Consider the following 23949-nt stretch of genomic DNA (forward strand, 5'->3'; position numbering starts at 1 on the left):
CTTTCTTGCTTACTACCTCGTCAGGCTTCTACTTTGGGTTACAGTGGAAGCTGTGTATTTATCAATGCATCTGTTGTAGTTTCCAGATAAGAAATAATTTTTGTTCATCTGAAGTTTTGGTGACACTGCTCTCCTCATGAATTTCTCTTTTTCTCCCTCCCTCCCTCCCTTCCTTCCTTCCTGCTTTCCTTCTTTCCTTCCTTCCTTTTATTTCTTGGATAGGGATAAATACAGGAGGCAGAGATAAATCCATATGGAGGGGTGATAGGGAGAGAGACAAACACCTGCAGCACTGCTTGACCACTTGTGAAGTTTTCTCCCTACAGGTGGGAACCAGGGGCTTGAACCTGGGTCCTTGAGCATTGTAACATATATACTCAATCAGACGTGCCACTGCCTAGCCCCCCTCATGAATGATCAAAGGTGCTTTCTTAGTGGCTTCCATGAGGACCAGGCAGTGGTGTACCCATTAGAGTGCATGTTATAATGCACAAGGACCCAGCTTCAAGCCCCCTAGTTCCCACTTGCAGGGGGGAAGCTTTACAAGTGGTGAAGCAGGACTGTAGGTGTCTTTCTCTTTCCCACTTCTCTCTCTCTCTCTCTCTCTCTCTCCCGATTAAACAAATTGAATAACAAAAACAAACACACAAAAAGCAACCATTGCTTTTCCGGGCATATGCCGTATCCTGTGTGCACTTTATCTTGGATCTTTTCTTGTCTGCAGCTCACTGAGACCAGGACTGGGTCATGGCTGCTGCCAAGGGATTAGTATGTGGAGACGTCTCCGTTTATGGAAGTTAAAGCAGTGCCTTTCTCTGGCACAGGAGTCATTCCTGGGGGAAACTTCTCTGGACATGGCTGTCCCTGCACACTTGTTAATTGGGAACCAGGTGAACTGGGCTGCCACAGTTGCCCTTCTCAACTGGAATTCTGAGAGAAAATTCAACCTCATTCCACCAAGCAGCCACTGTAGGTAATCGATTAAATTCTGTTATGTGCATCTGGAGCAGATGTGCCTTATTTGGGAGAACTGAGAAAAGAGGCATTCAGATCACTTTTTTGTAGAGCTTGATTTTTCTGATGAGAAAGGCTGAGCTGGGCCCATCTAGCTCATGGGATGCTATTGACCTTCCCTCGCTGGTGGAGGGAGGAATCCCACAGACCTCCCAGGTCCCCAGCTCCTCCCAGGAGGCAGTGCAGTGGCTGAGTGTATGGGCTGCAGAGCCCCACTGCTTGCATGGGAGCGTGGGCAAATCACTGACCTTCTCTGTACTGTACCCTTGCTCACTGTAGACACTTAGTTCCCTTTCATTTGTGGACATAATTGCTGACCTGCTTGCTCAGCAGCTACTCCTTTCCCTGACGCTGCTCTGCAAAGTGAAACAAGCCTGCTGTTCATTCTCACTTGTCTAGAGCCCAGGGCCTCATGCCTGCAGGGAAGCTGTTACAAAGCTGGGGCCCTGTCCTCTCAGGACTCTATCTATTATCAGCATTATTGTCTGTCACAGCAGGTCTGGCTGAACTACTTGCTTATGCCTGAGGTCATATCCTGCTTTCTTGAGTCATTTATTTTATTTTATTTTGGCATTGCCAGAACCTTGTGATGCTGAATCTCACCACTCTGGGCTGACTTCAGAAACAGAGGGAGAGACAGCACTGAAGCTTTCCCCTGTAGGAACCTTCACAGTGGGGTGGGGTGGCGTGTTGGCCCCCAAGTGCTCAGCATACCTGGAGGCTTGGCTGGGACTTGTGTACGTCCCCCCAGCTCAGGACCCACACTTGGTCATGTGACTTGTCATAGAACAGCTTAGCCGGCAGAGGGTCCACACCTATGGACTTGAAAAAGAGAGGCAAGTTGATGGTGGTTGAAACTGACACGGTGGTGGGTTCTGAGTGGAACAGCAGCCTGGCAGCTTTGGCCATGAGCCTGTTTTGGAAGCCAGGACAGAAGCTTTCCTTCTGCTTTTGTCCACAGAGGCATAAAGTGGGTTATCAATACAAATGCCTTTAAAAATTTCGTGTGCTTGACTTAAAAGAGTCTCAGACCATCTGTACAATTTTCCACTCAAGAATCAGTTGTTGGACCCTCCCTTCTCTTCAGGGGGAAGCTTTGAGAGCCTTTTGAACCCTTAGCATCCCTCCCCCTCTGTTGAGTTAAAACTTTATCTTTTCTGCTACCAGGTTGTTTCTGGAGCTTAGTGCCTGTACAACTCCACCATTGCTTTCCTTTTTTTTTTTCTTTAATAAAGGGTGAAAGAAGAGGAGTAGTATCTGTAGCACTGCTCCACTGCTTCTGAAACTTCCCCCTTGCAGGTGGGAGCTGGGGGCTTGAACCCCAAACCTTGGGGGGCATGGTAATATGTGTGTTCTAATTGATGCACCAGTGCTGGCCCAGAGTTAAAGCTTTAACACTTCCCTAAAGGCTTTCATTAGGAGGTACCAAATCCCCTTCTTAACTCATTCCAACTCAGTTTTAAGCTCTTCATGTCAAATTCACATACCACTGTGTTGATTCTCGACATTTCAGCATGCTTACATGATCCTTTCTGGAAACAATTCTTCACTCAGCCTCCTACCTCCCTGGCTTCTTGTCCTTCATCTTTGACCAATCTATGTTCTTCCTTTTGGGGAGCCCATTCAATACCATGGCCTGAGATAACCCATTATAACTAATAAAGCGCAATACATGGATGATTTTAGAATTCATTCCTCTGTTGGCATCCTCAGCTTAACAAGTCGAATTCTTCATTTTGCCCATCCCTGATGAAACATTTTTTCCCTTTCATCCCCATCTTTCAAGTCTTTCTCTTTCTTGCTGTAATTAAAACTACTGGTACTCCAGGGCTCATATATAGTCTGTTTCTCTTTTCCTACATGTCATATACCCTAGTTCCTTTGTTATTATCTCCAGCTACTTCATTTTCCAAAGACTTTATGAACCGGCATTGTCTTCCCTTACCCAGGGGTTTGCAATCACTTGCGACAACAGATTTGGACACATTTTATAACTGCTCATACTCTCTGAAAATCCACTTGAGAGGCTGGGTGGTGGTGAACCTGGATGAGCACACACATTACAATGCATAGGATGAGAGTTCAAGCCCCCAGTCACTACCTGTAGGGGGAAAGGTTCATAAGTAGTGTTGCAGGTCTCTCTTTCTCTCTCTCTCTCTCTCTTCCTCCCTGTTTCTATTAAAATAGAATAAAATAACAAATTAAAAAGTAAAAAATCCACTTGAAAGTACCTTTTTCCAACCCTCCTCACACACAGCAATAATTCCTTTAAGTTTGGACTGAAGTCTTTCTCCTTAATATTCTCTCATCAGAGTTTATGTTCTGATTTAGAGTTTATGTGCTGATTCTGGTATTGGGCAGAAGAAGACGGGAAAGCCTTGTGTAAAGATGAGGTGGATCAAAGGGACCAGACAATGCCCAGGATGTCTGTGAAAAGCTGTGCTAGACTGCATACTAAGAGGAGGGGGAACAGAAAGCCAGGAAAAAGCACTCTCTGAAGTCTCTGCAGTATTATATACAGTATTGTATACAGGGTGTTTGGCTATCTAGAAAAAGAAAGTATTGTAAGACACAGACTATGACAGGAAACATCAGTAGATATGTGAAACAGTATATATGTATCCATGGGTGCTTAATGTAATATGTACTTACCTATGAGCATAGATAGCAGGTACTTGCATATTCTAATGTGATGTGTGTTGCTCTAACATGCTTGCTATAGAGAAAAATATGGGAGGCCATTTAGTTCATTACATTTAAAGGAGCAGATACTAAGGGATGTAGCACCTGTACTGATTGTCATCTGCACAGATTTCTCCAATCTATAGGGGAAAAGAGGGCTGTAGTGAAGGCTTGAGAAGTCTGAGGCCCTAGGTTTGAGCACTGTCTTGTCTTTGTTGTGTGTATGAGAGAGTGAGTGGAAGAGAAGAATTAAAAGACAGAATGCTTTTCTGAAATGTCACAGGTAAGATATATATTGCCACCAGGGTTATCATATGGGCTCTGGGCCTGCACTGCTCCTGGTGGCCATTCTTTTTCTCCCCCATTTCATTTTATTTGACAGGATAGAGAGAAATTGAGAGGGGAGAGGTAGAGAACCACATGCAGCATTGCTTTACCACTCATGAAGCTCCTCCCCCTTGAACTTGAACTCAATCTTTCCACATGGTAATGTGTGTGCTCAACCAGATATGCCACCACTGGGCTCCACAGATAGTTCATCTTAACAGGAAGTAAGAGGACTTCTTGTAGCCTGTGAGAATTTGTGTGAAAAAATGAAAAGGATTTTTAATAAAAAATTCAAAAAGTATTTTAAAAGAAATAGACCAAGGTATCATAAGATTACCTGCTATGGCAGACAGTTAAACAGGGTGATTTATAGTGGGTGCCCCCACCTCTTAACTGTACTTACTGTAGTCTGTTAGTCACAACTGTTACTCATCTACACATTTTAATATCATGCTTATTTCAGTGGAGCTTCCCACTGTGAACAATTATGATCTTATATTTGAAGAATCTTATTTGGTTATAAACTAACTATTCAAGCATTTTTAAGAGTATAACAATGGAAATTTCAAAGTTAACCCAATTGCCAAACAATGTGATTATAGCAATAACTATCTATTACCTTCTTAAACCCTAAGACAGCAGGAACCTCCTGCTTCCTCTATAAAGCCCATATTCCCCCCCCCCATTCCTGGAACCTCTAGGGTGGGGCTCACTTTCCTGCATGCTTCTCTCAGTTCATACCAACTGATACTGCATCTGCTGATCAACCTAATCAATGCAACCAGTACCACCTCAGCATGCTTCACTTCTGACTTTGTCTAGAGATGTGTGAAATGTCAACCCTTCAGCCTCATTACTTGGGTGAGATCTTTTCTTTCTCATAGGATTCTCTAACTCCATTTAGGGTGGTTTACTTCTTAACCAAGTCCCCAAACCTAGATATAGACCAGGTTCCATGATATAGGGCATATATACACATGTATCCATAAATTAGGGCAAAATATATATTTGAAAGCAAAAGTGCAAAATAGTCTGCAGTGAGTCAATATATGCAGAAAGCAAGTAGAAAGACCTAAAAAGACACCATAAAGGTCCTAATCAAATAGTTTCTACTTAGACCTAGATACCCTCCTCACCTACTTCCCATTACTCATTCCTCAGTCACTTCAAAGCTAACCTTATCAAAGTAAGGACTACAAAAACTGAATAAGGGCAAGAGACTGGCATACTTTAATGATGCCTCTTTAGTCACTATCTGGCCACCCCATTATCTGGGGCCCTAGTTGAGGAGTCCTGAGATTCCTACACAGGCATGATGGACCTAGACCTCGAATAGATCCCTCTCTCCGTTGTCACTGGTCATCTCCATCAGGAACAACACAATGGACCCCTCTGTGGGCCCCCCATAGGACCTTGCCCTCAACTTGGATCAACAATGTTAGAGAATGTTCCATTCTCCGAAGGGAGGCTGAATAACATACTGTATCTATCACTTGAGGAAGATGGGTTCTGAAATTGGGGCAGCTTGGAATGTTCCTACGCATGACCACAGAATGTGAGCTCAGACCTACAGGGATTCAGAGGTCACACAGGCTCCTAAGCTATATATGGGTCTCAGATCAAATTGATGGGGTTTACAGTCAACAATATTTATACATCTTTCCCATATTTGGGAACTACTCTCTTCCCTGATTTAGCTTTCTAGCCCCCTTTCCAGCCATGGCATCATCTCCCCAGACAATCACTTGGGTCCACCTGCATATCAGATGTCAGGCTCAGGAAAAAACTAGTGTAGTCATGGGCCTTTTGGAATATAACTAAAATTTTGGAATATAACTAAAATAGGCCTACTAATTATCTTCAAAACAGAGATGCCAAATCTTCATCTGCAACATTCCAGCCTTTAGGTTCATGATTAGTCAACAATTTGTTTGGCTTTATAGGTTAACTCTTCAGCCACCAGGTTACAGATGCTAGCATGATGCCAACCAGACTTCCCTGGGCAGATGACCCCACCAATGTGTCCTGGAGCCCTGCTTTCCCAGAGCCCTGCCCCACTAGGAAAAGAGAGAGGCTGGAAATATGGATCGACCTGCCAATGCCCATGCTCAGCAGGGAAGCAATTACAGAAGCCAGACCTTCTACCTTCTTCTTCTTTTTTTTATTTATAAAAAGTAAAAGAGACCTTCCACCTTCTGCACCCTATAATGACCCTGGGTCCATACTCCCAGAAGATTAACGAATAGGAAAGATTCTAGGGGAGGGGATGGGATAGAGTTCTGGTGGTGGGAATTGTGTGGTATTGTATCCCTTTTATCCTATGGATTTGTCAGTGTTTCCTTTTTATGAATAAAAATTAAAAAAAAAGTCTATCAGGTTGAGAGTAAAATGGAGGATTGAAGGGAAAGAGACGGCCCTCACTTTATATTTGCATCCTTAATGCCTTCTCTTGTGCCTGCTGGCACCCTGTGCTAACCCACTCAACTTCACATGCAACTGTCAACTTCTCCCTTTCCCTCCCCCTCTCCTATTCCTTGTCCCTCTCCCTCTCCCTCTCTCGCTCACTCTCTGCCATCAGGGTTATCACTGGGGCTTGATGCCAGCATTACAAATCCACTGCTCCTGGGTGCCATTTTTTTTCTTTCTATTTGATTTGATAGGACAGAGAACAACCGAGAGCAAGAAAGACACCTGCAGACCTGCTGTACTGCTCATGAAGTGGCCCCTGCAGGCAGGGAGCAGTGGCTTGAACCCAGGTACTGCATGATAATACGTGTGTCCAAATGCATAAGCTAACACCTGGCCTCTACCTCTCTCCTTAAACTTCCCATTCTGGTCATTATTTTCTTTCTCATTTCACTGTGAAAGTAAAAAAAACATACAGCAAATTCATCTAGCTACTGCTGAATGATCTGCACTATACCCAAAGGTTCTCCATGCTCTCCTGCTATTATGAAAGAAAGAGTGGGTTTTTGTTAAAGCTATACCTCCACTTTTCTCCCTAGGATCCCCATGATGCAGAAGCAAGGGAATAATTGGGGGCATTTTTTTCCACACTACCACACTGATGGAATAAAAAAAGTTTCACCTATTCTGAAAAACAAAACAAAACAAAACAAAACAGTTTCTTCAGCAGTTTCTTTGGCATTCTCTTTGGGCTCCTGTCTAATTTATCAACTTCTACTCACCTTTACAGAAAAACTTCTCAACCAGGCTACCTCCTTTTAGTCTCCATGTCCTAACCTAGAATTTAGCTTGCAACCTACTGATATGGCTCCATCTGTTTCCACAAAGTTGCTGCCAAACCAATGGTTGGGTCTCAATCTTCAGAACATACAAATGCTCCTCAGATGCATTTGGCAACACAAGCCACTCATTCTCTCCTTTCTTAACTTCCACTCATTCTCTCCTTTCTTAACTTCCACAGTACCATCGTCTCCTTATTGTCTTCCTCTTTCCAGTCATTGCTTGCCAGTCTCCTTGGCTGACATCGTGCCTCTGCACTCTTGCTATTGCTTTCTCCTCCCTCTCTCTTAGAATGGCCCTTAGGTTTGTATTTACACGTCATCCAGGTACTCTCCATTTAAAAATCCAAATTTAGGGGGCTGTATGATGGTGTACGCAGTTAAGTACACATGTCACCATGCACAAGGACCTGGGTTTGAGCCCCTGCTCCCCACCTGCAGGGGGGATGCTTCACAAGCATTGAAGCAGGTCTGCAGGTGTCTATCTTTCTCTCTCCTCTCCCTTCTCAATTTCTCTCTGCCTTGTCAAATAAAATAGAAAAAAAAAAAAAGGAAAAAATGGCTGCCGGGGCATTGGATTCATAGTGCCAGCAATAACCTGATGGCATTAAAAGAACAACACCACGGGGGTGGAGCCAAGAAGACAACTTGGAGGCAGCTGCTGGTATGAGCTCCAACAAGCAGTGGCTTGTGACCTAGGATTCGTTGGATAGGGTAGGATACTGGGCCGTCAGCAGGAGGGTGAATAAGGGATCCTAAGTGTGACACCAAGGAGGAGGCCTATAGCTCAGTCTTGGGTTAGAAAATGGAGGAAAAAGAAATTTTTTGATTATTTCTGAAGTTAACCCCTCCCCCCACCCCAGAACCAGACCTCAGGGGCTGGACAGCTGCTCCTAGCAGGCTTCCTGCTGAGCTATTTTCTTTACCAAGATTCCTGGCTCACCAGGGGTGTTATTCCAATCCTTTTCCCTTTTGATTTCCTTCTCTTTTCTAAGGGGCTGGAGCTCTATTTGAGTGACAAAATATCTGACCAATCAGAGCCTCACCCCTGCCTGGGAAAGACTACCTGGAGGTTTTTGTTTGTTTGTTTGTTTTTTGGATAGTTCTTACAATTGGCTGTCTTTGCTCAGGCTGCCTGAACCAATCCGGAGCCATCCAAGCTTCAGACTGACTGTTAGGGTTTTTTACTCTATTCTATTTTATTATTACTATTACATATACGCATGTCCCCCCTCCATCTTCAGGTTGACCAAAATGAACTGTTATTGTTTTTTCCATTGCTAGGTGACTGGGTGTCCTATCCATTGTGAGAGGAACTCATTTCACTCTATCTCTTCCCTCCACTCTCCCCTTTTTCCCTCCTCCTAGCTAATTAAAAAAAAAAAAACTCCTTTCACTGCTTATTTTTTCCTTGTTCTTATCTTCTTTTCTTCCTTCCTCCTTCTTCTGCTTTCTGAATTCACTGGTACTCGTTTGTGAATTATTTTGGGGAAGAAATCTGACTCAGAGTGGACGGTGTGTGTCTCTTCTCTACTTCCCTTTCTCCTCTTGCTATCCCTAGAATTTACAGTGGACAGTAGATTTGCATAATTGTCTATTCTTGCTTTCCCTTTTTTCCTTCCTCTTCTTTTTCTTTTGGATTTGGTTGCTATTTTTTCTTGGACTGGAGGAATTGTTTGGCTAACTGGTATTGGTTAAACGGCTTCAGTTACTATTGTTGTAATTTGTAAGGTTGGTGACTGCATTTGTCATAAAGGTATTTAGTATAGCTTGGCTTGTACTCAAAACACAACAACTGAAGTACGACAGAACAGAAAAATAAAAACCACATCAATAAAAAAATGGTTAAATCAAGAGCAAATAAAACTGCTACCACAACAAATCAAGACAGGGGCCCAGAAGAAACTCCAAATCAGTAAGAAGTAACCATAGATAAGAAAAGTATGCAAGCAATAGTATAAACTAATAATCACAGAAATGAAGACAACTATGGAGGAAAGGGCTATTAGAATTAGGGAAACAACAGATGAGACCCTCAAGGAAAATATTAGCTACCTCGAGGTAATTAGAGAACTGAAATAGCTGAACTAAAAGATCAATTAACAGAAAAAGCTAATACTATAACTGAACTGAAGAAAGAAGCTGAGGGAAGGGAAAGCAGAATAACAGAAGCAGAAAACAGAATTAACCAAACAGAGGATGAGCTAGAGAAAACTAAGAAAGAGGTAAAAGAGCTCAAAAAGAGACTGAGAGACACTGAAAACAACAACAGAGACATACGGGTGATCTCAAAAGAAGTAATATTCGTATAATTGGCCTGCCAGAGGAAGAAAGAGAAGAAAGGGAAGTAAACATTCTAGAGGAAACAATAAAAGAAAACTTCCCAGACCTAAACAACAGAAAGGACATTGAGATTCAAGAGGCCCAGAGAGTCCCAAACAGAATCAAACCAGACCTGAAGACACATCATAGTTACAATGAAAAGAACTAAGGATAAAGAAAGGATCCTATAGGCTGCAAGAGAAAAACAATAAGTCACATACAGGGGAAAACACATAAGATTATCAGAAGACTTCTCCACTCAAACTCTAAAAGCCAGAAGAGAATGGCAAGATATCTGTCGAGCCCTGAATGAAAAAGGGTTTCAGCTAAGGATAATATATCCTGCTAGACTTTCATTCAAACTAGATGGAGGGATCAAAACCTTCTCAGACAGACAACAGTTAAAGGAGGCAACCATCACCAAGCCTGCCCTGAAAGAGGTTCTAAAAGATCTCTTATACTATGGAGCCCGGAATGAAAAAAGGGTTTCAACCAAGGATAATATATCCTATTATAATTTCACTCAAACTAGATGAAGGGATCAAAACCTTCTCAGACAGACAACAGTTAAAGGAGGCAACCATCACTAAGCCTGCCCTGAAAGAGGTTCTAAAAGACCTCTTATAAACAAGAATATCACCATAATACTTGCCATAAATCAGAGCAAATAAAAAAATGTTGAATAATGGCACTACAGTACATTAAATCCATAATATCAGTAAATGTCAATGGCTTAAACTCACCCATTAAAAGGCACAGAGTGGGAGGGTGGATCAGAAAACACAACCCAACCATATGCTGCTTGCAAGAATCCCATCTGACCCCACAAGAGAAACACAGACTTAAAGTGAAAGGATAGAAAACTATCATACAGGCTAATGGACCACAAAAAAGGGCAGGAACAGCCATTCTCATCTCTGACACCATAGACTTTAAATTAAATAAAGTAATAAAAGATAGGCAAGGCCATTACATAGTGATTAGAGGATCAATAAACCGAGAAGATTTAACAGTTATCAACATCTATGCACCCAATGAGGGACTATCTAAATACATCAAACACCTACTGAAAGAACTACAAAAATACATGAATAGTAATACAATAATAATGTGAGACTTTAACACCCCACTCTCACACTAAGACATATCAACAAAGCAGAGAATCAACAAAGAAACAAGAAAATTAAATGAAGAGATTGACAGACTAGACCTCCGGGACATTTTCGTAGTTCTTCACCTCAAAAAACTGGAACACACATTCTTTTCAAATCCACACAGCACACACTCAAGGATAAACCACATGTTAGGCCACAAAGACAGCATCAACAAATTCAAGAGCATTGAAATCATCCCAAGTATCTTCTCAGACCACAGTGGAGTAAAGCTAACATTTAACAACAAACAGAAAATTACTAAAAGTCACAGAATTTGGAAACTAAACAACATACTGCTTAAGAACCACTGGGTCAGAGATACAATCAAGCAAGAAATCCAAATGTTCCTGGAAACAAAAAATGAAGACACAAGCTATCAAAATATTTGGAACACAGCTAAAGCAGTACTGAGAGAGAAATTCATAGCCATACAACCACATATTAAAGAACAAGAAAAAGCTTAAATAAATGAACTTACTGCACACCTTAAGGACTTAGAGGAAGAGGACAAAGGAACTCTCAAGCAACCAGAAGGACAAAAATCACTAAAATTAGAGCAGAAATAAACAACACCAAAAATAAGAGAACCATACAAAAAGGTCAGTGAAACCAAATTTTGGTTCTTTGAAAAATTAAGCAAGATTGACAAACCCCTAGCCAGACTCACTAAAAAAAAAAAAAAGGAGAAGACTCAAATAAATATAATTGTAAACGATAGAGGAGATATTACAACTGACACCACAGAAATCCAGAAAATCATGCGAAACTTCTTTGAAGAACTATATGCCACCAAGCTAGAGAATCTGGAAGAAATGGAAGAATTCTTAGAAACATATGCCCTTCCAAAACTGAACCAAGAAGAACTACAAAACCTAAATGCACCAATCACAGACAAAGAAATCGAAACAGTTATTAAGAATCTTCCCAACAACAAAAGTCCTGGACCAGGTAGCTTCACAAATGAATTCTACAAAACCTTCAGGAAACAGTTAATACCTATACTTCTAAAGCTTTTCCACAAGATCAAAGAAACAGGAACACTCCCTTCCACATTCTATGAAGCCAACATCACCCTGATACCAAAAGCAGATAGGGACACAACAAAAGAGGAAAACTACAGACCAATATCTCTGATGAACATAGATGCCAAAATATTAAACAAGATCCTGGCCAACCGGATACAGCAGTATATCAAAAAGATTGTTCATCATGTCCAAGTGAGATTTATCCCAGGAATGCAAGACTGGTTCAACATATGCAAGTCAATCAATGTCATTCACCACATCAATAAAAGCAAAATCAAAAACCACATGATTATCTAAATAGATGCAGAGAAAGCCTTTGACAAAATCCAACACCCATTCATGCTCAAAACACTACCAAAAATGGGAATAAGTGGGAAATTCCTCAAGATAGTGGAGTCCATATATAGCAAACCTACAGCCAACATCATATTCAATGTACAGAAGCTGAAAGCATTCCCCCTCAGATCGGGGACTAGACAGGGCTGTCCAATATAACCATTACTTTTCAACATAGTATTGGAAGTTCTTGCCATAACAACCAGGCAAGAGAATGAAATCAAAGGAATACAGATTGGAAGGGAAGAAGTCAAGCTCTCACTATTTGCAGATGATATGATAGTATACATAGAAAAACCTAAAGAATCCAGCAGAAAACTACTGGAAGTTATTAGGCAATATAGCAAGTTGTCAGGCTAAAAAATCAATGTATAAAAATCAGTGGCATTTCTTTATGCAAACACTAAATCTGAAGAAGACATCCAGAAATCACTCTCATTCACTGTTGCAGCAAAATCAATAAAATACCTAGGAAAAAACCTGACCAAAGAAGTAAAACACTTGTTACCAGTCATTTCTATCAGGAACAACAAAACAGACCCCTTTGTGGGCCCCATAGGACCTTGCCCTCAACTTGGATCAACAATGGTAGAGAATGTTCCATCCTCTGAAGGGAGGATGGACAACATACTCTATGCTACACCTGACGAAGATGGGTCCTGATATTGAGGCAGCTTGGAACATTCCTACTTATGACCACAGAATGTGAGCTCAGATCTACAGGGATGTAGTGGTCACATAGGCTTCTAAGCTGAATATGGGCCCCAGATCAGATCAAATAGATGGGGTTTACAATCAACAATATTTATACCCCTTTCTCATATTTGGGAGCTACTCTCTTCCCTGATCCAGCTTTCTGGTCCTTTTTCCAGTCATGACATCATCTCCGTAGACAATAACTTGGATCCACCGGCATATCAGATTTCAGGCTCAGGGACAAAAAGGAAAAAAAAAACACAAAAAACCAAACTAGTATAGCTACAGGCCTTTGGAATTTAACTAAAATATGCCTACTAACTATCTACAAAATGGAGGAGCCCCCAACTCTTCATCTGCACTATTCCAGCCCTTAGATTCATGATTGGTCAACAATTTGTTTGGCTTTGTATGTTAACTCTCTTTTCAACCACCAGGTTCCAGATGCTAGCATGATGCTGACCAGACTTCCCTGGACAGACAACCCCACCAATGTGTCCTGAAGCTCTGCTTCCCCAGAGCCCTTCCCCTCTAGGGAAAGAGAGAGACAAGCTGGGAGTATGGATCGACTTGTCAATGTCCATGTTCAGTGGGGAAGCAATTATAGAAGCCAGACCTTCCACCTTCTGCATCCCACAATGACCTTGGGTCCATACTCCCAGAGGGTTAAAGAACAGGAAAGCTATCAAGGGGGGCAGGGACTGGATACGGAGTTCTGGTGGTGGGAATTGTGTGAAGTTGTACCTCTCTTACGCTATGGTTTTGTCACGGTTTCCTTTTTATAAATAAAAAATTAAAAGAAAAAAGAACAACAACAAGAAAAAATCCATGCTTATTTGTAAAGTCACTTCTGCCATTTAAGATACCATCTCCAAGTTCTGAGGTTAGAATGTGGACTCCCTGGGGCCATTATTCTGTCAGCAACATGTACTATATAACACTTCCTTCTGTGACTTCTTTATATGCTGGGGTTTTGCACCTCTGAGAATCCACTGCTCTTGGTGGACTCATTTTAACTGAAGACAGAGACAAAGGGAGGGAGAGATGGCAGTACCCATCCTGTGTGGTGCTCCAATATCACAATGGAGGTTCACACCCAAGTCTTGATGTGATGAATTATAAATTCTACCTGGTGAGCCATCTCCTGTCTCCTCTCTTTTCTAACTCAGCAAATCTTGATTCCTGCTTTCCAAACCTTACATTCAACCCAGCAGAAAATCTTTCAAGCTCTGCATTAAGAATCTGTCAAGAATCTAATCACTTCTCATCCCCTCCATTGCTCCTGCTGTCACTCTCTCTTGCCTGGGTTATTTCAGTGACCACATCTCTGCTCAGTCTGTTATTAACACAGCAGCCAGATCAACTCTTCGATTTCCAAAGTCACATTGTGTTACTCCCCCGATTAAAACCCTGCAGTGTCTTTCTAGCTTTCTGGACTTTGTTATACCTTACTGCTCCTCATCACTATGCTTCTGGCTCCCAGACTCAGGAGACCCACTAAAAATTTAGAGCTCAGATTCTGTTCACCATCAGAGCAAGAGTTAGTTTTAGCCACTTTGCTAGAAAGATCTGAAAAGTCAGTTTTCTAAAGAAGACAGATGGTTCACAGACATGAAAGAAGTTCCACTTCACTTATTATTAGAGAAATGCAAATTAAGACCACACTGAGATTCTGCCTTACATCTGAGTCTGGCCCACAGCAACCAAAAAGTATGTGACAAGTATTGGTGAGGATGTGTAGAAAAAGGAATTCTGTTACACTGTTGGTGATAATACAAACTGGTGCATCCCCTTGTGAAAATAGTATAGAGAATCCTTAAATAAAAGTGGAAATACTTTATGATCCAGTATTGTCACTCCTAGGCATCTATCCAAAGGACATGAAAACACTAATTTGGAGGGACATATGCCCCCTACCCTTATAGCTTCATTACTCATAATAGCCAAGGACAAGAAGCATCATAAATACTCATCAGCAGATAACTGGACAAAGAAGCTAAGGGATATATGCTTAATGGAAGACTCCTCTGCAATTTAAAAAGGTTCTATCATATCTTTGGACAAAATGGATAGAATTGGAGCTGATTACACTCAGTGAAGGAAGTAAGGAGGTGAAAGACAACGACAAGATAGTTTTGCTCATATGTGGAACATAAAGAATTAAAGCAAATGAACTTGCAAAAAAGAAGAGTAACCAAACTCTCTCTTTGTGAGAATTCTGGTGTTTATTGGGGGGGGGGGGAGAAACAGAGCCTAGGTGGTAGGTATGATGTGTAACTATAATATGTAATTTTATAATCTTGTAAACCATTATTATATCACTAATAAAATATTAATAAACACAATACTTTGTCAGTTTATTTATCACATTGAGCCCTTAACAGCTTCTTAATATTCCCATTCTTTCTGACTAAAATCCAAGGTCCAGCATCACTTAGGGCTGATTTCTTTTTTTTTTTTTTAAATTTTTAAATCATCTTTATTTGTTGGATAGAGACAGTCATAAATCAAGAGGGAAGGGAGAAATGGAGAAGAAGACACCTGCAGCACTGCTTCACCACTTTCAAAGCTTTCTCCCTGCAGGTAAGGACCAGGGTCTTGAACCTGGGTTCTTGTGCATTGTAACATGTGAGCTCAACCAGGTGCACTCCCTCCCCAGGGCTATTTTCCAAACACCTAGAAGAGTGCATGGTGAGCAACAGGTACTTGATGAGTAACTGCACATGTTTTTTTGTACCTCCTTTCCCAGTCTCATCCCCCCCCCCCCACATGTAGGATCTGAGAAAAGTGCAGAAGGCAAAAATTGTGGCAGATTGCACCCCTGGACCAGAAGCCTCCCCCATTCCTTCAGAGAGCTGTACCTGGAGGACCTTTTGGGCTTGAATGTCAACCACGAGGATTCTGCTTAATGTGGGCTGGGCCACGTAGATATATCGGTGCCTGATGTTGACTGCTGACACCCACTGGCATGGGTGGGGGGCTTCCCCTTCCTTCTGGGGGCACATTTCTTCCTGTAAAAGGAGACAGCTTGCTTAGTCCCCTTTGCCCTGTACCTCCCCATCCCTTTTTTCTTTCAAAGAATCATATGGACATGTGGGATATGGCCCAGGATCCCTCCTCAGCCAGTGTTTCACTGAGTGTTCCTTTCCTTTCTGAAGTCTGCAGTTTCCTTTCAGGTCCTCCCCATTAGTGCTCAGCTCATAATTTTCCACACTTGTGGCCACTGTGCCTTTTCCTCATCTCCATCGTTTAAAAACCCTTCTGTTGATGACCAGAACTTTGAAAGTGTTCCTTGCACTATTTCTCAACTTCTCTGCCCCTCATGTGCTCCTTGATCCTTACCTCAAAGCTAGTGGCATTCTAATTAAGTCCCATCATCCTGTTATGGGACACTGCTGATAATCCTGTGTCCTTTTTGCTGGCCTGCCTCTGTTCCTTAATCCTGATCACTTTGATGATGCCAGAGGGCCCAACTCCTGGATGGTTTTTCTTCTCCTTTTTATTATTTATTTATTATTAGATAGGTACAGAGAAAAATTGACATAGGAGAGGGAGATAGAGGGAGAGTGACAAGAGACACACCTGCAGCCCTGCTTCACTGCTTGTGAGGCTTTCACCCCGTAGGTGGGGACCAGGGGCTTGAACCTGGGTCCTTGCATTACTTTAATGTGAGTCCTTAACTAGGTGTACCACTGCCTGGCCCTGATGGTTTTTCATCTCTACTTCCCACTTTCCTTTTTAGTCTTATCCAAACCTCTGGCTTTAACCACAGTATTCCTGTTGACTAGTCCCAAATCTCTCTCTCTAGTCCAGGCCTCTTCCTTGACCCCCCCAGCCAAGCACCTGGCACTCCTTTCTTATTGCAATAGTTCTTTCACACTTGCAAGTCTAATTCAGCTCTCAATCTCAATATCAATTTCAGAATCCCAATTCTGTTAATACCATGCAAGGCATGGCTGATCTGCTGTTTCACTTCCTGAGATCAAACATGGAGACCCCCTTGGACCTCTTCACTCCCCACTCATGGTCTTCACCCAGTGTACCACAACCCTGTGAAGCTTTGCCTTCCAGGATCACCCAGACTTGGACTCTCTCACCACTTTCACCTCTGTCACTTCAGCATAAGCAACATTATCTGTTCCCTGTGTAACTGAGCCCCAGTTGTGTTCCTTGACCCACCCTAGTTTCCCCCTACATGCTTGAAAGAAATCACAGCCCATAACTTTAAGATGGCTCATATTACTCCTCTGTTCAGTTCCTTCCACTACAATAAAAGGTTTCCTATTTGTTGTCTTGGCTTCACCATTCTTAGATGAAAAGAGACAGAAGGAGAGACGCCACAGCATGGAAGCTTCTCTCCAGTGCGGTGGAGGCTAGGGTCCAACCCAGTTGTGTGGATAACAAAGCAAGCATATCTAGGTGGGTGTATAGTCAGTTGGAAGGCTGGGCTGGGCTGGGAGGGTAACGCTGAGAACAAAGGAAGTCAGAGATGGAAGAGGGGAAGAGGTTGCTCTTGCCAGAGAGCTCTTGCCTGCCCATTCTTCTTTCCTTAGAATAAGATCTATGTCTTTCTTGAAGCTTCAAGACCCAGTGCCCCTGCCCCTGTTCCTCCTCAACCCCTCTTGGCCTTTCTCTCCCTAACCCACCCAGCTTCACACACACCAAAGCTTGCTCTTCTCTTTTTGTGCCACCTGCCCTTTCCAGGGCCTGTGCAGTGGCTGTTCCCTCAGTTGGGAACACATTACAGATGCTTACACAGCATCTGTCTCACTTTTCTTCCTCAGAAAAGCTATGCAACCATGAGACCCTGTGACCTCATTCAGCTTAGTTCCTCTAGCCTTTCCCAAACCCCTGCCCTGATACAGTTTTCATTTTCCAATTCATTCAAGACATTTATTTGTCTAATTATATAATTATGTTTGGTCTCTTTTCTTTCACTACACTATAATATCCTAGAGACCTGATCTTCCCTCATGTCTCATGATACACATTTGTGCTTTTCCCGTGACTCTGGGTTAACTTTGTCTTGATATTCTATGAGCCTCCTTTTGCTCTACCTTCTAACTCTTAATTACTTATTTTATTGAGACCAGGATTATTCTAGGGGGTTGGTGCTGCACTATGAATCCATTGCTCCTGGTGGCCATATTTTCCTTTTTATTTTTTATTTTATTATTTTCCTTTTTATTTTTTATTTTATTTTATTAATTCCCTTTTGTTGCCCTTGTTGTTTTATTGTTGTATTTATTATTGTTGTCAGATAGGACAGAGAGAAATGGAGAGAGGAGGGGAAGACAGAGGGGGAGAGAAAGATAGACACCTGCAGACCTGCTTCACCGCTTGTGAAGCGACTCCCCTGCAGGTGGGGAGCCAGGGCTCGAACTGGGATCCTTACACCTGTCCTTGCACTTTGTGCCACCTACACTTAACCCACTGTGCTACAGCCCAACTCCCTCCTTTCTATTTTTTTTTAATTGAATAGGACAGAAAGAAATTGAGAAGGGGGGATAGAGAGGGAGAGAGAGAAAGACATCTGCAGACCTGCTTCACCACTCATGAAGTGTTCCCCCCTGTAGGTGGGGAGCAGGGGCTTGAACCCGGGTCCTTATGCATGATAGTATGTCTGCTAAACTGGATGTATGTCTGCCACCACCCAGCTCCCACCCCCATGCCCCTAATAACTCTTAGTGACCCAGAGTTCTGTCCCAGTTGAGTATTTCCAACCACTCATCCACAACTATGCTATCCCCCTCTCCCCTGGCTTTAGCCAAGACTTTACCCAACCTTGACTCCCGGGTAAGTGTCTAACTCAGAATGTCTTGCCTAGTCCCACGTATTCTCTTAAGTCACTTTGTCCTCATTCATTTCTGCTCCTCTCTCTGGGGTCTCACCCCCACTCAACCAGCCAAGCTTAGTGTCACCTTGATTCTTCTCTCACAAACCCACCACCACTGGCCTTGTCAGAATAATGAGACAATCTTCTCCATCTCTGGTTTCCTTTATTCTCTCCTTTCCCTTTCCCCTCCCCCTAAAGGAGTTAATAGCACTAAAGTGGGTTATTTTCTTCTCTCTGGCCATTATATCATCATGTTTAATCCTTGGAAGAACAACCATTTGCATCTGAGGAAACTGAGACTTAGAGGGGTGAGGTGACTTTCCTGTAGCCACTTGGATGTACTGAATGTCAGAGGTTGGATATGAACCTAGGTTTGCCTGGCTGAGAGCCTATCTCACATCTGCTAGTCATGTGCTCCGGTCTGACAAATGGACAGAGGCCCAAGATGCACCAGCCTATCCACCCAGCACTCCAGAAAGAGGCTTATTCCATTGCAACCCTCCAGGTAGGTGTTTGGGCATTTTTCCAGATGAGAAAACTAAATTGTTATTTGGGATTGTTCCACAGCTCACCATGGTCTGTTACTTGAGACACCTTTATAACCTCTCTTACAGTGCCTTGTCTTAGCTTCTTTTCCAGGATAATTGAGCCCTGCTTTGAATTTAAGAGGATTTTCCCCAAGCTACAGGCTATTGGCAAATATATGAGAAATGAGTGCCAACATGACAGAATGCAATTATTTAAGCTTAAGTGCTAGAGATGAACTAGGGTCATTCTTTCAGATGTTATGTGGAGGGAAAATTCATAAGCAGGAACACTTTAAAAAATGACTAATTCAAAATAAAACAGCTGCTTCCAAGTCACAAATATAAGAAACTCAACAATCTGAGACAGAACGCCAGTCCATGCAGCCAATCCAGTAGACTTGCTTCAGGAACTCTGGACACACCTTGCCTCCTGCAAACCCCCAATATCTGTACTCTGCCGTCCCTTCGTAGTGTATCTGAAAGGACAGAGTATAAGGGGTCTTGGAAGTGGCTTGTGGCATGAGTTGTAACTTCAAGGAGCTCAGATTTTATACAAGAACCCCTACCACCTAGCCAAGTGGGGTACTGGCCAGAGGGACAGTGCCCCTGGGTGGGGAAGGAAGCACACTGCTGGGGGGGATGCCTCCTGACAGCTGGGTTGGAGGCTTCCCACCATCCTGTCTTCTGCCTCTGCCCTCATTCAAGGTTGTCACTTGCTCCTTGGCATCATATACTGCCTACAACACCTCAGACACTCTGGGCATGTGTGAGTGTTGTGTAGAAAGTCCGGGCCCCTCAGTTTCCTGCTGCCCACTCCCCTTCCCAATGTCTTCTGGATGTTCATATATCCCATGGACTGGAACTCAGCCCGGCCAAACCTTCTTTGCTTATCAGGCTGTCTGTCTGTCCTGCACCTGGGTGTTCTGGTCTGGCACGTGGTGCACTAGAGAGTGAACTGTACTGCCCTCAACCTGCTGCTGCTCTTCACAAGACTCTGGGGTTGTCCTTGTGAGTAGCAAGGACATCTCACCTCTCCCCATCTCACTGGCTTAACCCAGGCCACCAGCTTCTCTTCTGCCTAATCACACAGCTACTCAGTATACTTCTGTGCCTCTAGCCCGGCCCTTTTGCTCACCACCTGAAGCCCTGCACCTTGCTCTGGAGCCATTCATCCAGGCCGCCCTCCTTCCACCTCTAGGCCCCCAGAGTGTCCCTGAGCTCTGAGACAACCATCACCCTTACTTATGGCACATCTAACCACAGGTCCCTCTGTGCCTACCCGCCCCTCCAGCCATCCAGATAAATTTCCATTTCATCTCTCTTCTTGGAGTTCATGACACCTCCTCCAGAGGTGTCATCTCTGACTCCCATGTTCTGCATCATGGAGCCTAGGGACCACTTCCCAGAACCCCAGCCAAGGAATCTTTTCTGGTAGACCCCCCTCACTGTGCCCATGCACCCTTGGGCAGCTGTCTGCTGTATGGAGCCCAGGACCCCATCCCTATGCCCTGGACCTCCTTCTCCTTGGGGTTATGTCCCCAAGTGACCTTGAAGAAGGAATGAGAGCTCCAACTGTTCACCCCTTGACCTTGGCACACATTGGGAACCTCACCATATGCACCAAAGGAATTAAGGAACTCGAGGTGGACATAGGGTGCAAGGCCGGCCTTGGGTTAGGGTTAGGGTTGTGTGGGCAGAGGTTGCCCTCACAACACTCACATAGCTTGTGAAGATCTTCTCTGTGGGCTTGAGGTGCCTCTGGATCTCACAGTCCACTGGGTTCAGGACGATGATGCCGTCATTAGAGAAGACGTAGAACATGTTTCCCACGCTGAGGCCTGGAGGCAGCGAGCACAGCCATATTATGTCCCTCCAGTAGATGGCCACATTTCTCAAACCCAGGGGCCGCCTTTTGCTGATCTCCATTTTTGAAACCTGAGCCCTTTTGCAGCCACCTAGTCTTAGAAAACTGCCATTTTGTAAAGATAGTGAAGCTGTACACTGTGGTCTCACAGCCCAGTGTAGGCAACACCCAGGGACACCTGCCCCTGATTTTCCACCACTGCTATTAGGTGTCCTTCCCCAGCTTCCTAAAACCAACTGACAGCAGCCTCAATTCCCAGGCCTGGCCTTTGTTTCGTACCCAGCCTTGTGAACCTTTGTGCCTGGCGGTCACAAATCAGTTTGGAAGCCTATGTGGACGCATGTACTAACTAGGGCATAGGCTACAGTCGGAGAAGTTTTCAAGGAAAATAAGACAGGGTATATATTGCTTTTTAAAGACATTGATTTAGGGCTTAGTTCTGAAGTTATCTGTTGCCCTCTGTGGCTTCACATGCCCTTCTGCCCACCACACTGGAGAAGTTCAAGGTGATTTGGACTCTTTTCTGGTGGAAAGGATCAGAGTTAGTGCTGGGGCCCACACATGCATATGACCCCCAAGTTCTGGTGCTTGACTTCTTTTTTGAGCCATATGGAACTGCCATTATCAGACTATTCTTCACAAAAACAATTTTGCATGACCCCACCTAACTTTTAAAGAATGTTTCATATATACAAGTGATTGGGGGCTGGGCAATGGCTCATCTGGTTGAGCGCCATGTTACCATTTTCAAAGACTTAGTTTCAGATTCTTGGCCCCCACCTGTAAAGGGGAAGCTTCACAAGCAGTGAGGCAGTGCTATTGATGTCTGTTTCTCTCTTTCTCTCCCTGTGTCCTCTTAATTTCTCTCTGGCCCATCATATATAACGGGGAAAAAAGTGGGGGGGAGGATTGACAGCTTGGACTCGTCATGCAGGAACAAAGCCCCAGCAACAACCCTGGTCACAGAAATAAACAGATAACAAATAAAAAATTTTAATCATTCAAAAATATTCACAGGTATCAGAGTAGCTATTCCCTTCAGTCTATATTCACTCTGTATTTAATCTCCCATACTAACAAGCTATTGGACAAAGCATTCAAGGCTCAGATGCTACCATGAACCCCTACCAAGTGGTCTACTTCAGTAGAGGTTTCAAACAGCTTTAAATGGAAGCTTTCTATAAAAAAAAAAGAAACAAAAAACTGAACAGGCCGATATCCATTAAAGGCACCAGTGGGTTTGAAGTCGGTTTCTCACCATGCACCCCTGGAGTTTGACTGACATCCACCCTCCCACCCAATCAAGCACAGGCACAGGCACCCCACTCATGGGGTCTGTGTGGCGGCCAGACAGCAGATGGAGGCTAGTGACAGATGGCCCTTATGAAACTACAAACACAGGCAACACAGAACAAGTGAGGCTGGTACCTTCCTCTCGCCAGAGAATGTTTGCAACTGCAGCAGCAGAGGGTTAGAAAAGTGGGGACAGGGCCGACGTGAGGAAGGAAAAGAAGAAAGCAGTGTCAAGACCTTCACTGTTGTGATTCCATTCATGAGCATGCAGGCTGCAGTCCTTCCTCTGTAGAATCTGGGGCAGCATGTTCACTCAGGGCTGTTCTGCACATGGACAAAGGCTCCCAGGTCTCAGGACCATTTAAACCCTTAATGAGCTTGTACGCATCACAACAGGTCATGGAACTGTCCGCACGCAGTCTGCGGATGCTAAACAGTGAACAACATCTCTCCGGGGCTTCCTGGATCATTTCCAGGAGAATATAGATGTTTCATCTAAGATTCTCCTAGGAAGGTGATCTGAAATACCTTTCTCTTTGATGAGTCTGGGAAGTGGTGCCTTGGACTCTCAAGCATCCCATCTGTTGGAGTGATGCTCTAGTTCTTGTTTGTTTTTCTCTCTCTCCCTTTTATTCTTGTCAACAAATCTTTAAAAAATACATTTTTATTTTTTGTCACCAGGATTTCACTGTTTTTTTTAGATTTTAGAAAGACATACACACACACACACACACACACACACACACACACAATCATAGCACCACTTTTGCCTTTAGTAAGTTGGGAGCTGAGGTTGCATGCATAACAAAGCAGGAAGCCTTCCAGGTGAGCTATCTTGCTGGCCTTCTAAAATACTTCTAACAATCACTTGGCTGTGAGTCTTTGATCCAGAGGAAGACACTATGACCTCTACCATGTCCCAAGATCACATGTGTCCTCTGGGCAGTGGCCATAGGGAGAGTGCTCACACACTGGCCACTAACTCTGGAGCAAAGGCCATGAGGAGCTGGGGGGGCAGTTCCTGGGGGTAGCGGTGGGCAGTGGGGAATTTTGTGGCTGAGGATAGAGACTCCAGGGATAGACCTGGGGCTGGGCTGTTTGAACTTCTGGTGGTCCCAAGCTCTGTCTATGGCCTAGAATGTCTCCCTATGTTTCTGGGGTTGCCTGGGTTCCCAGGGAATATGTATTTCCCATGGGCATCCCCTGTCCCTGCTTTGTGCACAGAGAACAAGGGGTTTGCTCCTCCCTCCAGAGGATCACAGATGCCAGCTGGGGCCCTGGTCAGTTTGTCCCTCTTTGTCACCCACTGACCCCTGACCAGCACAGCGTGGAGCTGAAAGGCAAGAGTGGACTCACGGGTCTTTCTTGCTGAGTCTTCGATGAAGAGCGAAGAGATATCTTCATCCACACCCACTTCGTTTTTGGCAATACAGGTGTATGCACCTGTGTCTTCATACCGAACGCTGCCGATGTGGAGTTCACTCCCATTGGCTGAGGAGAGGAAAGAGCTCAGAGTCACCTGCCCAGTTGGGGCCCTGGCCCTGTCCCCTTCACAGGGCTATGGCAAATATACATCACTCTGGGCAGGACCAAGGGCAGTCAACAACCCTGATAGACACCCAGAAGGG

General features: G+C 43.8%; 1 protein-coding gene across 4 annotated transcripts in view; it reads right to left on the reverse strand.

Annotated features, from left to right (window-relative positions):
- The window catches only part of FSTL4 (follistatin like 4), a 491259-nt gene that overhangs the window by 16111 nt on the left and 451199 nt on the right, over positions 1-23949 (reverse strand). For 2 of the 4 annotated variants that reach the window (XM_060178083.1, XM_007519914.3), the window contains exons 10-14: positions 23678-23812; positions 22457-22483; positions 20884-21002; positions 15663-15812; positions 1729-1836 (exon numbers count right to left, since the gene is read on the reverse strand). In XM_060178083.1, the coding sequence (XP_060034066.1) occupies positions 1729-1836; positions 15663-15812; positions 20884-21002; positions 22457-22483; positions 23678-23812 (539 nt within the window). The remainder of the gene's footprint in view (positions 1-1728; positions 1837-15662; positions 15813-20883; positions 21003-22456; positions 22484-23677; positions 23813-23949) is intronic. The other 2 variants (XM_060178087.1, XM_060178096.1) reach the window with 2 other exon arrangements.

This window comes from Erinaceus europaeus, chromosome 2, assembly GCF_950295315.1.
Source record: "Erinaceus europaeus chromosome 2, mEriEur2.1, whole genome shotgun sequence".
Classification (NCBI taxonomy): domain Eukaryota; kingdom Metazoa; phylum Chordata; class Mammalia; order Eulipotyphla; family Erinaceidae; genus Erinaceus; species Erinaceus europaeus.